The 15,711-nt window shown below is 39.4% G+C and overlaps 1 protein-coding gene across 1 annotated transcript in view; it reads right to left on the bottom strand.

The window, feature by feature from the left end:
• Positions 1-4,966: 4,966 nt before the first annotated feature.
• The window catches only part of iars1 (isoleucyl-tRNA synthetase 1), a 55,684-nt gene continuing 44,939 nt past the window's right edge, over positions 4,967-15,711 (bottom strand). The window contains exons 27-34 of the mRNA XM_069690912.1: positions 13,751-13,863; positions 11,358-11,453; positions 9,352-9,528; positions 8,938-9,058; positions 8,548-8,673; positions 7,769-7,915; positions 6,848-7,000; positions 4,967-6,150 (exon numbers count right to left, since the gene is read on the bottom strand). Of these exons, the coding sequence (XP_069547013.1) occupies positions 6,068-6,150; positions 6,848-7,000; positions 7,769-7,915; positions 8,548-8,673; positions 8,938-9,058; positions 9,352-9,528; positions 11,358-11,453; positions 13,751-13,863 (1,016 nt within the window). The 3' untranslated portion in view covers positions 4,967-6,067. The remainder of the gene's footprint in view (positions 6,151-6,847; positions 7,001-7,768; positions 7,916-8,547; positions 8,674-8,937; positions 9,059-9,351; positions 9,529-11,357; positions 11,454-13,750; positions 13,864-15,711) is intronic.

The following is a 15,711-nucleotide window of genomic DNA, read 5'->3' on the forward strand; positions in this document are numbered from 1 at the left end:
CTTACCGCGGTGTTAAAGACATCTCCATATTCCTCAGAAATCATCCCAACCTCCAGGATGGAAGAATATGGAGTTTTGATGTTTAATTCCCGTCCGAAGTCACGTATTTCTTCCCCAAACACGTGGCTGCCAGAGCCAATAAAAGTGCAATAAAATGTCAGAAGAAGAGAGAGCTTCTTGTTGATTGTGTCCAAGAAGAGTCAAAAACAACTCATTGGAAGATTAATAAACACAATAAACCTGGTAAACAAATTAGTAATTGCAGATTCTGATATTTGATCATTTACAAACAATCTGATGAAAATACGTTGAAGGTTTTAGCCACCTAGGATATTTAGGCCCAGATTCACTTGCCAGCGAAATAAGTAGCCTAAATAAATAGGCCTATAACATAATCAGTTTTTTTCACACCTAAAAAAAAACCTGACTTATAAAGACTTGTTTTTACAAGTAGCCTATTTTACAGTTGTTCCATAAATATGGCCCTGGATTTATTTTTTTTGGTCTGGTTTCCCCTCTTCTTATTTTTGTTCATTTATTTGGGCTATCATTTTCTACTGCTGAAAAATAAATTCGAGGCAGCTGCTCTAAAAACACTGAGACATACCATATTATAGTCTACTCCAATTGTGTATTGCTTATCAGCCTAAATGCCCATTACAATTACAATACACTACATTAGCCTGCCCAGTGTATCAACCAGCCTCAAGTGTATAGAAGGCTCCCACAAGATATGTTACTACGTGGCATTAAGTTGTTGCATTCTAGCATGTAAATAAAGGAAAAGGAATATATTTATAAAGAGGCATCCACACTTTTCCAAACACCCTTTCACCTTTTTTTATTTGTTAGTTTTTTTCCTCTTGGGTTAATTTATGCTATGTAGGTTGTTATTATTGTTAAGAATCTTGATCTGTACAGCGTTTGTGTTTTCTGTGCATTCAAATGGTTAAAAAATAAATAAATACAATAATCAGCCTATAGCTTTTTTTTTTTTAAAAAAGATCAAATGCCCATGAAATGTAAATGTTAAACCTCAGGGTGTAGGGCATCCTGCAGTTTAAAAAAATATGACAAGTATTTTTTTTTAATTCAAAATAGTTGGAATAATAAAAAAGTACAATAGGGGGGGGGGGGAAGTCAAGCCATCCTGATAAATTGAGGGTTTTCTTATTCTTTCACTACAACCTTGCATTGAACTACATAAGTTGTTTGTATATTTAAAATACTGCCTTCCACTTTATTAGCAGGGAATTGGGTGGCTGGTGAATTCTCCCTATTTAGCCTGCCAGTTTACACAGCGTCTGCATCCAAAATAACAACTGTTACTACTTTTTCATCCTCTTACCCACTGTGCTTACTTGTTTGAGGTTGCATTTGCTGCTGTCATTCTGAAGTGGGCAACATGCAGGGCGCTGAAAATTGATTTACTGGCAGAGATTTAGATTTTTCCATTACGCGGTACACGTGTTGCCAGGACAGATTGGTTGTAAACTGCCTTTAAATATATTCTTGAAAACATCTGTCTTTACTCCGACAATGGCAACATTACAGTTGTGTTCTTTGCTGTCACTGCAGCACACTATATTACTTTTCACCTTTCTGGAGTACAGAAAAAGAAAAGAACAAGTACCAATAACACAGAAACACAACACAAAGACAGTACACTAGAGGTTACAGATATAACTATAGTTGATTGGTAGATTGTTGTATCACAAATATCTCGACATAAGAGAGTTTATTGCCACTGTAAGAGTATGATGAAATTAAGTTGGCAACTCCGGATGAGGAGCAATGAACAAGATAAAAAAAAACACCAGATAAAACTAAGGTAAAATAAGACACAGCAATGGCAATCTACAATAAATCAACAAAACTGCACTTATCTGCTCTACATACAAGGTTCCGGTTTCTCGTATTTTTAACTGGCTTTAATATCTTGGACATTCAAAACGTGTCTTATTCTAAATGTCACTTTTCTATAGTCTTTTATAAATGTTCATGGTGCATCTAAACCATCACCTCTCATCTCATCTCATTCTGCTTCTGTGGAATTACAGTAAATACTACATACTCGGTATAATCATCAGTGCAGCACAGTTTAAACGTGCTCAGTTGTCCACCATTATTGAGACGGCAGAGGTCGTCATGTTAACGTCACCTGTGCCGCATACTGTATTTTTGCGCTGCCTGTGGGCAGATGGGTCGCCGCCCTGTTCTCTCACCCGGGCCCGAGGTGTGTCGAGGCACAGAGGGAGCAGCAGGAGCAGATGGGAGCAAGATGGATGAGGGGAGGATGAGACAGAGCTGCGTGCTTAATATTTAACCAGTGAAGCTGCATGCTGCTCCGCCCAGTAGGGGTGAGGATAAAATCATCACACTGAAGGGACACATGATTATAGAGACGCCGGAATCACAGGTGAAAAGCACTGCAGTGGAAGTGCTGACATGGAGTGTTAAGTACTGTGCTATAGTCCTCGTTTTAAGTGGTGAGGAGACGCATGACACTTTCACGTCATAACTTTGCCAATGGAGCATACTGTATTTAAGAAAGAAAGAAAAAAAAAGTTTGCTGATACATAATGGATTTTAAACTAACTTTTAAAGAGAATTTACTCAAATTTTGAATCTGTTTATTTCATTACGCCCTGCTATCTTATTTTCCTCGTCCTTTTTCTCCTTTCAGACAAAATCTCAAATAGGAGACGTACAAAATTGAATGCAACTGTAAAAGTTGGGGCAAGCAATGTAGCGATAAACGTCACTGTAAGACAGTAATGATATGTGTACTGTTCAACATTTTTGCCAAACCATTTACCATACAAGCTAGTCCTTTAATATCTCCGGATATATCAAAGTTATTTTTTCACAAATCATGTTGCGGCATTGCTTACAGTAATATATGGTCGTATTGTTAAATGATTTTTGCTTCAATGTGTAAATCCCTTTGACAATTATTTAACTGAGCTGATTAAACATTAAGCACACATCCCTTCTGGCCATTTATATGTAAACCCGTTTTTATATGAAGAAACTTTCCAGTATATAACATGTCAAAGGCAAAATATTAAATAGAGAATATAAAAAGAATATAAAGAACATTATAAATACTGTTCATCCAGAAGCAAAGCTAAACACGGCATAAAGCTACACTTCACGTTTTAATGCCGAGTACATTTTACTGCTAACTCATGAATCACTGTGAAGGCACTGCAGTGAGCAAATGTTTATGAGCATTAGAAGCATAGTAGAATAATAAAAGCATATTATGTGTTTAATTTGGATGCTAATTAGCAGTCAATTTATAGTATGGTGTTGCATAAGAGATTGGAAGAGGTTCGGCGGCAGCGCCCCTAGCTGAGAGTTACCTCAACTGACCACAAACTGTTCTTTCTCCTGACCTGTTCATTAATCAAAACACACCAACCTAACACACAAACACACGCAGGCCTTCTCACTAGAAATGGGTTCAAACCAGTGGGAAACTTTTCACAGACACAGATTTAACACCACGCCCGTGGATGTTAGTACCCCATTGAACATCCTCCGGGAAGCCACGTGAGCCTAACATTATGTTTAATTCTTAACAGTCAAACCAGACCTCAAGGTCACCCATTTTATTAGACAATAATGTCATGTTACGAACTGAATCGCGGGTGGCTTGATTAACATCTTCAGTCTCTATTCTTGTACACAATGAAAATCATTTTTTTCTTAAAAGGTGACATATTTTAAATCACATCTACGGAGCATCTGTTCGTCTGACTGGCAGATGGAATTGAAAAGCATCTTTATGATAATAAATAGGTCCAGCAGAAGGAGCCAGTGGAAGATTAATACATCTCTCCGTGGATAGATAGTTACTGGGTCAGCCGTAGCCAGCACAGATGAGATAGTGGCTTCTCATCGCTCAAACCCAAAACTAGAGAGCTGCATGCCAGTTTATGAGTTAGTCGACACTGAACACGGTGTCATCACATGTACGAAGAAACCCTGAACATATACTTTCCACATGATGAGCATGGTTAGCCAAAGGAGTTCTAGATTGTTGCTTTGTTGAGGCTGACTTCTGGTTTGTTAGAGAAGAAAATGGAGAACATTTCCATCGTCAGACGGCCTCGTCGTCTCGGCCTCCTCGCCATCATAAATTATTTTTTTTCTTTTGCGAGGAGAAAACGTATCATCCTTCTCTGTTGTTTGGTTGTGCTGTACACATAATTTAAGGAACGGCTAAACATTTTGGGAATTACACATTTTTATTTCTTACAGAATTGGATTAGAAAACTGATACCACCCCCCCACTCAAAATGAAACCAACACCGACAGTCAAGTTAGTTTAGCATAAAGATGAAATAAATGGGAAAACTGTGAGCTTGACTCAGTCCAAGACAATCTTGTCTTCACGTACCTCTGATGTTCTCTGATGCATTATCGAAATAATAAAATAACAGTTTACGATTTTCACTTTGCAGCTACAGTAACAGTCTGGGTTGTAGACATCACATACCTAAAGAACAAATACCGTCAGAGTTTTTTAGAGATTCAGTCAATGCCAGGAGAGGAACTTTGAAAATGACTACTTAAGGTTTTAATAGGTATTATGTGTGGGTGTAGATGTATTGTTCTGCAGGTTTTGTTATCTTTAAAAAAATAAAATAAAATAAAAAGTCGACCTTTTTCTTCCTGTATTTAATCTGCTACTAAACTAAACTCTGTGGAATCAATAGTCTCATCCAGCTTTCGTCGAGAAAGCAAAGTATTTTCCAGAATGTCCAACTGCATCTTTAAATTAATTTACTGCTCGGCATTTGTGATCCATTTTGCGTTATTTGTTATCCGACCTTGCTGCTCAAAATGTCTCACTCAAGCACATGAACAAAGCCAAGCGAATTTTTCTATAATTCTACAGACATATTGTCTCTCCGTCATACAAAGGTCTGAGCGAAGAGAAAAAAAAACAAACATGTCGAGTCACCTTTGATTTATTCTGCTCGTCACTTAAAATAATAGCACATTATCCATTTGTTGCTTTTTTTTAATTTTTTTTTTTATTACAGAAGTCTTTTGTCCCTTAGGTACAGCAGCCCAAAAATCCATTTCACCTTTTAAATGCCTTTTCCATTGTCAAAGGATTCCCAATGCAACGAACACAATAGGTTTATCTGTTAAATTCAAAATGGTGTCTAAGCACAATAGCCCAAATTGCCTTTTCAATTATGAGCCAAAGTAATAATTACTCTGGAATAAGCTTGAAGGGAAGTAGCTCGCATCATTATCATAATAAAGACAACCATCCATTATGTAATGTTGACAGTTAATTGAGTCAGACCGTTTCCTAGAATCTTCATTTTGGAGAGTTTTTGAAAAAAAATACTTTAATCTGGGGTAAATGGACCTTTGTGATTTCTTTTAGAGGATTTTCACATGTGTTTGTCTTTCTGTCAGACAATTCCCAGTGTCCACGAACAGTCACTTCACACATCTCATTCACACATTGATCCACTGGGTCTATTCGCTGATTATGTATGAACGACCATTCTGTTGTTGAAGTGCATCGATTTTCTAGTAGAGTATGAAAACAGTTCCCCCGACAAATCTCTCCTCAGTCCACATCAAATACAGACTAACAGCAATTTCTTGAAAAACTATCACAACTGATGATGAATAAAGTATGAATCAAGGAAGGTGTCTGGTGGCTAGGGAGAAACGGGGAGGGAGAAAAACACTTAAGTCTTGCCTAATTATGACGAAAACTCATCTGGGATTCAGTTGAAACGCATTAAAATCTCAAGACATCTTGAGACATGTTAATTTTGTGCCATCTTGCAAAAGACAGGGGTGACATAGACTCTACCCAATAAACAGTTGTGAAATTGACAGAAAACCCCGCTTGGCATCAGGGTTTAAAAAAAAATAAAAAATAAAAAGCGCAAAAAAGAAAAAAGCATCTAAACTCTTCGAGCCACTTCATGTTGTCATAGATTTATCGTACATCAATGGGGCTGTTGTGTGGTAGAAAACTTCATTCGGGTGAAGTGATGTGTCGGAAACAAACGTTCCTGTGGATTTATGATTCGGCTGTGGTCGGAAGAACTCTCACAAACAGAGTTTTGGTGTCGAGAGATTTTACCGATGAATCAGCTGGCAGCTCTGGAAAACACAAAGACACAAAGAATCCGCTTGTTTATCATTCATCAGATTGCAGTTTTAAAAACCTTTAGAGAGAAAGCGCTGTGTTTTTTTTTTTTTTTCTTCTTCGGATCACATTAAAGCCTCTTACTCACCGACTTCACTTAAAGAAGGCATTTAACACTTCAGCACTTCACACATTTTAAAAATATGTTGTTAGCCCTGCTGCAGGCAGGAACCGTTATGCATGTTGGATAAAATAAAGGAAAATAAATATCTATATCCTCTGACAACACACAACTGGCATCCTACAGTTTTCTTCGCAAGCTAAACGTGTTTTTAAAAGTGTTTACAATCTTCCTTTCTGTACTGAAAGATGTACAATTGTGAAATGGTGTACAGTTTGTGTACTTCCTTCCTGGTTAGACAGAGGTTGTCATGAAGGTGGTGTACTCCACAGTCACAGCTTGTTGCCCCCGTCATAACTTTTTGAAATGTGTTGCTGGCATCAAATTAAAAATAAAAAAAACAACGAACATTTCTCAGTTTATGGGTCACATGGGTTTCATATGGGTTTTATTTACATTTTACACAGCGTCCTAACCTAACAGGGTTGTACTAAGCATTATTAGCCTTATAGTAAGTTTAAGTTCCCTTCATGGATACGAAGTTCAAAGATGATAAGCTCTGTCTCTTTTTTTTTTTTTTTTTATCTCACCCTGAGTAAGGTCCTGGTCAAGGTAGAGTTTAAGCCGTCGGCTGCGGAGGCCGAAAACCTTGGCAGCCTCAGAGAGCAGGCCCGAGTAGTCGAGCCCATTCTGGCCCACTGGGTTCCCCAGCAGGAGGGTGCCCACCTCTCCTGCCTGGCACTCTGGAGGGGGCGGAAAGAATATTTAGGACAAGCGAAGCCATGGGATCGGGAGGACAGAGAGAGGAAGAAAAGTGATGCCGGCTGATCAATCGGTAGATGCGCGAGTAGAGGAGTCAGGTGGAAGGCTTCGAGTCCGACAGACTTAAAGGATTAAACTGGAAGCTTTATTCAACGAGTATCTGTAATTCTAGTGGTGGAAAGAACTAAATACATTTCTTTGACTTGTTGTCATGATCACTTTAAACTCTATTAGGCATTCTTATAGTTTCAACAACACAACCATATATATTCTAGTTAAAGGAATAGTTGGACGTCCTGGTAAAAACAGTTATTCTCTTTTCTGGCTGCAGTCAAATGAGAAAATTGATACCACTCATATCTATACGGTAAAAATAAAGCAACAGGAAAAGCACAATAGATCTTGGCAGATAGCTCTCTGCAAGAGACATTTGATCTAGTGACAAAATTTAGAAAAATAAACCATGTAGAATGTCAAACTATTTCTTTAAAATGATCCTCATCTCAAATATATATATATATATGCAGGTCTTCAAATAAAAGATCTCATTTCCCAGGATTTCCCATGACTAAGAAATTTGTATCCCAGTGTCCGAGTCAGACTGTGATTAGTCTGTCAGAAACAAACCGTCACGTCTTTTAAGTTAAATAAATTGATAAGGATTACAAAACAAAATATTTCAAGCCTCGTCCTTTGACACCGAGATAGACTGGTGAGACTATTGTCTCTATATGTGCTGCGCTTCTCACCAGCCGGCTGTGCGTTGCAGAGCAGCAGGTTCACGTAAGGACACAGGAGGGTGTCGGTGGTGGGGACGGGGACGGGGGGGGACGAGCTGGAAGTCACTGACAAGGTTTTACCACTCAGAGCTTGAAGGTCCGTTTTGGTGGTCAACTCTGTTGTAAACACACAAATACACATGTTCACCAACAGTACACAGAAAACCTGTCGGGAAATGATCCCGGTTATTATGGACACCCTAAACTGAGAAACACATCAGACGAGGTTAACATACAGAAAATACAACTGAATAAATCAATAAATGATTTTTGTTTATTGACTGATAAAGGCTTTATACTTCTGCTCAAACAGCAAAAATGTCGGAATGAGATAAACAATTGAAGGCGCATAAAAAAATGTTGAAAAAAAAAAAAAGCCACAAACAAAAAATATTGAACAATATTAATAAAACAGTTGGAAAGGAATGGTTAATGAAACAACTGATTGGTGACAAAGGAGGTCAAAGGAAACAAAGTGATTTTTTTTTTTTTAAATACCATTTTAATCATTAGCTGTTAATGTGTGTATAATCATGTAATTTCCATATCTCTACAGACGATTACAATAATTCCTTATAATTAAAAAAACAAAAAAACAATAAAAGTATAATATAGTATAAATTGATGATAGGATGACCAGGAGTCACTTACATGAAGAGACGCAAGATGTGTTTACCGTAACAATTTCTCATTGGTCTCACTTAGAGTAGAAAGAGACACATTCATGTCTTTCTGAAAACAGTCCTCACCAGTCCTGCCACTGAAGAATCTCAGCTGCGTGTTATTGGTTCCAAAGATGCTGCTGCACACTTTCTTCAGCTTCTCAAAGTCTTGTCTGTTGTCGCCCTTTGGATTCTCCAGCAGCACGGCGCCCTCTAAACAACAAACCAGTCAAACCGTTTTACTGACGTAACCCACCGGTTCATCAGGTGAATTACAGCTAAGACAAGGGGACTGAATTTATGCTACATACGCAAGGCTACAAAGCTAACTTCAGTTATTTTGAATATTGCATAAATATAGTGTTCTTAATACTGTATGTCATCACCTCTCTTGCCGTTTTGAAAGTTAAACAATAATGCGTATTCTTGTTGATCCTGTTGGCTGGAAAAAGAAAAGACTCTTTCTCCATGTGCTACCTTGTTCTCTGTTGTTGACCTTCACCCTGACGTTGACATATGTGCAAGCTGGTCCATTCAGAGGAGCCCGAGGGGCTGAGGATCCCTTCACTATGGTTAACTCCAAGTCTGAGCCCTTCAGCTGCAGGAAAATAAACAGAGCAAGAAACAAAGGCATATATGATTTGAATGTTCTCAAATGAATTATCCCTTAAAAACAAAGTGTAATCGTGGCATGACATTTGTGGCAAATACATTCAGAGAGTAGTAATGGTAAGATCCTGATACCAATTTAGGGTGTTCAACCAACAACACGTGTAAAGTATCACTCGCACTTGTAACAACACGCATCGTTATATAAAATAAATGTTGTGATGCAACAGCAACGATGTAGCAAACAGTAACCCTGCTTGTCTCAAAGGTATCCTGTCATACCTGAGTCGTTTCCTCTATGATGATGCTGGCAGTCTTTGGGACAGGGAAGGGCAGAAGTGGAGCCTTAGTGGTCGCCAGGATAAAGTCATTGTGAGCCTGGATCACAGAGCCCAAGTACTCCCCCTGTGGCTGGCAGCGGTAGTACACAGTTATCTCATCTGATGGCACCAGATGCCCCTAAAAACAGGAGATTGAGAGACAGGTAGTGTTTTATTAAAATCAACATCAAGTGAGCGTGTTGGTTCTTGTAATGAAAGAAAGTTGTCTATGGTCTCATAGTGCTGAAAGACACCGGGCAGGACTAGCCATTTGGTGAAATAAGTCTAAAGAAACATAAAGCCACGTGTGTCAATATGCTAAAAGTACTTCTGGAAGTGGTCTTCAAATGACCGTACAAAACAGATGATTGAGAAGGACGCAGAGAATCACAATTTTGCCACAAGTGATTCTCTTTAATGCTTCCCCCCCAACCCCTCCTGCTCTTTTATAAGTAAAGGACATTTGGAAGAAACAATTACCAGAAAGAAGTAAGATGTGCGGGGGGTGGTGGGGTGGGGTAAACAAAATGGAAGGACAGACAAAAGAATGGAGGGATTAAAAAGCAGAAAACAGCGCATATTGGAACAAATAAAGCGGAAGGGGACATGGGGACGTTTTTACTGGATGAAAGCCCATCTATTTTGGCAATATGTGCTGCCAGCGTCCACTAACCTTGACATATTCAAACCCATTGATCTCATCCTAATCTGCAGTGTGCTGGTGTGCACGGCCATGCACACGTATATTGTCATACACCCACTTGCTCGCAAGCACACCTCAATTGCAGGATGTGGCTCAAGGGCAGAGGAATAACGTTAGCTCGATACACAGGAGCAGTCGATCAATGGAGGAAGGTTTATAGGCTTTTCTAAGTCAAGGTACTGACCCTAACCTGATGGGGCAAGAGTGTGTGTGTGTGTGTGTGTGTGTGTGTGTGTGTGTGTGTGTGTGTGTGTGTGTGTGTGTGTGTGTGTGTGTGTGTGTGTGTGTGTGTGTGTGTGTGTGTGTGTGTGTGTGTGTGTGTGTGTGTGATAAAGCTACAGGGATCTCCAGTTGGTGAGTAGTCCTTAAAAAAAAAAAAAAAAGGAAACACTGACCCCTGTTTCTCAACCCTGCATCCCACGCAAACATAGATAATACGTGCACACCCACCAAGTGCTACCGAACATGTACGAGAATTGTTAAAAAAAATTAATTCCCATCCACAGGGTGGAAAATTCCTATCAGATCTCAGTTTGAAATAACTGCAGGAATTTAGCCTGGCCGAGAGCCAGTGCACACCACTGCTATAGGGGGACGGAAAAAAACTGTTTGTTGCTTGTGAAAACAAGGGGCTGTTGGCTAATCCGTCTTTACTCTCCAGACCACTTCAAAGCTCCAACATTAGAATCTGAAAGGGGCCAGACTGTAATTAAGCTTCCATTAAGCCTGCCTTATGATGGAGAAACCTCTAACTGTGACGCTGCAGTGGAAAGATTTCAAAACTGCCCTGACAATATCACGGGACGTAAAGAGGAAGGGTGGAGGACAGGGGTGACCAAAGGGAGGGAAATATAACAAGAAAAAAAAAATACATAAAAGATTCTGTGCAAGGTCTACAATGTTGGGCTGCAATACCAGTCAGCTGATAAACTTAATGAAAATGAGAAGTGGGGGTAGTGGGGCTAACAGCATGCATGTGAGCACGGGGTGTGTGGTAAGTGTAGTGGTAAGATGAGTGTTTGAGGTTCAAGAAGACAAACGTAACTCTGTTTAAAGACGCCGAACAAAGAAAAGCTCCGGAAAAAAGTCGGAGGCTGAACTCCCGACTGCCTCGGTGGCATGTTTTGCTCACCCTGATTACATGCACTGGCTGTTTCAACTGTGTCAGAATCTAACAATTAAACACCGACTGTAGAATTCAGTACTAGTGTGTTATGCGTCACTCGCTTCCAGTACTAGTAGTACGGCTGAAATAATTGCCCCACCTTCTTGCGTAGTTTCTGAATGCGGTTGATGACCTCTCTGGCAACGCCTTCGTCCACCATGGACTGGTCGGGGCTGACATCCAGCAGCACCAGGACCTACCAGACAAAGACGAGGGGAGAAAAACCAAGCGCGAGATGAAATAATCACAGAATTTACGACAGAGTTGTTCTGATATATTCAGCTAAAACGGCTGCCTCATAAACAACTCTCAATGTATTTACATTCATGGGTCCGGGCCTACAGGGCCGGCTTCTTGTTTCAAAGTGTCCTTATGCAAATTGAGAGTCTAAGGATAGAAGCTGTTGATTGCAGCAGTTTTGAGAAGTCTTCTGATGCAAATCTGTGATTATTTTCCCTGCTTGAGCAAAACTGACTCAACTTGACTTCATTTCTAAAAGCTCATATTCTTAAATGATGTACGTTACCCTCTGCATATGATGTTTACTCATAAAACGGAGATATTCCTAGAAATGAGTTATAGTCAATGACTTAATTTCCAGATATTTTTACCAATCTAATTAATTTTGGATTCCCACAATTCAGCAGGCATGTCAGGGGTGAAATATCTCAGCACGTATCTGTACGCAGATACTAATGTTTGCTCATGATTTAGAAAACTGAAAAATGTATGCAATGTATTTTGAAACTGTATTAAAATTCTGTTTCTTTAAGTCAACTAAATATAAACCCTTTTAGGTTTACATACCAACTGCAAAAAGCTTGTTGATAATGGTGAGATTAAGGCATCTAGTAAATATTTTGCTGTTACTGTAATGATTAGGTGTGGAGGTGGAGCTTTGGTCTCATAATGTACAACCCACAATTACAGTAATATGCATTTAACAGAAGCATAGCAGAGAGAGACAGAATTTAACACAATATTAGAAGATGAATAATTGCTTAAGCTCTTATTGTTATGAGATTACTTTAGCAGCCGACCCATCCAGACTCTTTCATCTCCATGGTACAAACAGGTTAACATTCAGAGACAACAAGAGCAACCTTTCAGCAGTAAATCTCTTACACTATTGGCAAAACATTTCAAATGTGAAAAATGGAAAAAAAAAAAAAAAAAAGAAGAAAAGAAAAGAAACAGAAAAATAAAAATAAAAAAGCTGCAAAAATGACAATGTTATGTGTGTCACTCAAGTAAAATTAGTATCAGGTTGTGCTGGGCTGAGCCGCTGCCAGCCCCGAACACTTTATCCTGAAAAGAGGGAGGGAAAGAGATGATGGGTGGGGTGGGGGGAACAGACAACGTATACAAGAGCAACAGAATATAAGAGATGAGGAACAGCGAGACGGACAGATGGGAGCTGGAGAGTCAGTGCGGGCGAGAGAATTAAAAAGCCAGCTCAGTAAACTGGTATTAAGGTGCAGCCGTGTGGCGTGTATACGGTTGGAGGAGCACTGATTAGAGAGGGCCTGTGGGAAACTCATACATGCTGGTTCTCACTTAGCCGTGAAATGATTTCATATATCACACTCGCAGTAAAGACACATAAATGCATTTACAGTATATGGCAGCTTGGTGCAGCAACAGCAGCGTTTTTTTTTTGTAGATCCAGTTATATTACACTTTGTGGCTCAATCTAACCAACAATGGTAGGTAATCGAGCAGTGGCGAGAGAGAGAGGGAGAGAGAGAGAGAGGAGGACATGCCCGTCTCTGGCTCCAGACCTTTCCTCGTGCATAAACATTTTAGATGGAGTCAATGAACAGGATGGTATTGTGTGTGTATATATGACCCTGAACCGTCTATTGAATTTTGTTGAAAAAATAATTGAAGGATAGCCATGTTTCAGGGATGGGTAATGATTTAAAAATACATATATATTTTCATGTTTTTTTCTTTTACTAAAGGCCCAGAGGCAATGCCTTACTACCAACATAAGGTGGTGGTAATGCAGCCAAAAGCTGTTTGCCAAATCGCCATTAAACAACAAAAGGAGGAGAAGAAGAAGCTGGTAAAACGCGTGTAGCGCTGTGACATCAGGTGCTATGGTAAAACATAACATGCAAAGACCACTACGATCGTCAAAAGCTGTTAATGAAAAAATGAACACTAAAGAGGCGCTTCACTGTGTGACCAGCTGAAGTAAGTTAAGCATTGTTGCACATGCAGAGCAAACAACGGCCCTCATCTCAAAGATGATAGTTGAAACATGCTTTTAATCAGCTTTGTCCAAGGTTGCGGTTTTAGAGGTTTGTGTGTGTGCATGCGTGCAAAGGCCTTTGAAAAATAGTTAAACGGTTTCTAGCCAATATTAAACAGTATTTTGGGGTGAAATGCTGGTATTTACTATGCTTGTTGAATTCATTTTCATTTAATCCCTTTTTTTTTTTTTCTTTTCTTGAAGGGTGATCAATTTCAATGAAATTCTGAGCATACCTGTGCGTCCGAGTGCGCTTCGTACTGTGCAGCCGAGCCAGAGCTCTGGTCAAAGGTGTACATCAGCCTTAGGTCCTCCTCATGAAGCTCATGGCCATCCACCATGATGGAGCCTTAAAATATAACATTATTATAACATTAATAATGACAGTTATTCCCATTCGTCTAAAAATAAACCCAATTATATAGCAGTATACAATAACACGTGTTAATTAACAGTGTACAGTTTCAATACAGTGTATAGTTTCAATAAATATGCAGCTTATACACAATTCAAGACCATTGCGTGACTAAATTATACAATCTATTCTCCACCCAGGAATTACAGATGGAAATTAACTATATCTGGCACAAAAACTGAATTGTGCATTGTCCCCGTTATATAAACATCCATGAGAAAATCATACTCAAAACCAGTCATTAGACACCGCTATTAAACAGTATTTGTATATTTGGGAATCCGTCCAAATGTAGTTAAATGGTTCAAATCTTATGATCATATGTTTGAATCAATGCTGGCTGAAGACTTTTGTGAAAATGCGATGATAAACTATTTGTTTGCCCATTTTCGTACCAATTCATTTTGAATAAATTGCCAGCTAATTATGTGAAATTAGTCTGTATATAGTAGGGTTCATCTCTTGAGGAGGCTTCAAGAAAAGGTTTCAATTACAATCAGACTGAATTAAGTGCTCTCTCTGCATTTGCAATGTGCACGCAGGCTGCAGTTGTTTCAAATTAACTCGTGTCTGAACAGTTATTTACTTGGCTTTTAAGATTCCTTAAACTTCAGTCTTTCTAGCCGCTTCCACAGTGGAAAGGAGATTTGAAACAATACAGCAAACTCAATCTATTCAGGTTCATATCTCCGTTTTGCCAGTGGCAGCAATTAGCTGTGTCTGTGTTCTGACTAAAAACCGTGAACGTGTTCTCCTGTCCTCTTCACTTCTCCACACCCAGAGGCTGGGTGAAACAGTCGCTCTGTTTCTCTCTAATCGGAGATTTCCACGCTTTGATTTCCTGTGTCCCTCCTGCCTCCTCGCTGTTTTCCATCTTCTCTCTCTCTTAACCTCTTTTCTTTTAACTCATCAAAATAATGGGATCAAAGGTATAGGTAAGGAATAATAGCCACGAGGCTACAATCAGTTTCCAGCCAATTTACCACCCTTATAATATGAAAAGGAAGAAGGTTTTTTTTTTGAGTCATAGATTGAGCAGCAAGAAGTTGCTCAAAAGGTTTAAGTGGGCTCTCAAATGATTGAGAGCTGTTTTTCCAGCTTCAGAGACGGCCAAGTTCCACTAACTCATCACAGGTAGTTGTCTGATATATTTGGTTGCCTTTAGCCTGCTTCTCCCCCCTAAATGTTGAACTATAAAAACAAAGACAGGTGTTGCATTATTTAGTTTAGCACCTAACAATGGATCATGTATAGTCAAACATGACATTTTGCTTTTGATTCACTGAACTTGGTGGTGGTGCTGTCCACATTTTCATCTGTGTGTTTCATCTCTCCAACATCCATCTCTTTTCCTCCATCATTCATCCTCCCTTTTCCCTTCCAATTGGCTGGACTTCAAACATCCAAGTGATTGGAAATCTGAAGTTCCCACAGCCAAGCTGACCTCTGCGGCTTCCTTCCTCGGGGACTCTGGGGGCTCTCCTCGTCTTTCTATAATTGGAGAGACAAGATACCTTGCTCTGCTTTGATCCCTCCTCGAGCTCTGATTATAGTTTCAGACAGGTTAGGGCTTGAATTCTGAGGAAAACTGTCTGTCTGTGTGTCGCAGGCTTTATTGCAAGGATTCATTGTTGACACAAACTGACTGCTCTTCACTAATTCATTATTTGTTGAGCAACCTCCCTGCCTGCGGATACATTTTTGGGCAATTGCAGGAGAGAACAAAAATTTAATACGTAAAGAGGCTGTGAACGCACAACATCAGACCGCTAATATGCATTT

Source organism: Brachyistius frenatus, unplaced genomic scaffold, assembly GCF_029030835.1.
Source record: "Brachyistius frenatus isolate BFR_SWC_R1_liver_20210118 unplaced genomic scaffold, ASM2903083v1 Contig_10, whole genome shotgun sequence".
In the NCBI taxonomy this organism is placed as follows: Eukaryota; Metazoa; Chordata; class Actinopteri; family Embiotocidae; genus Brachyistius; species Brachyistius frenatus.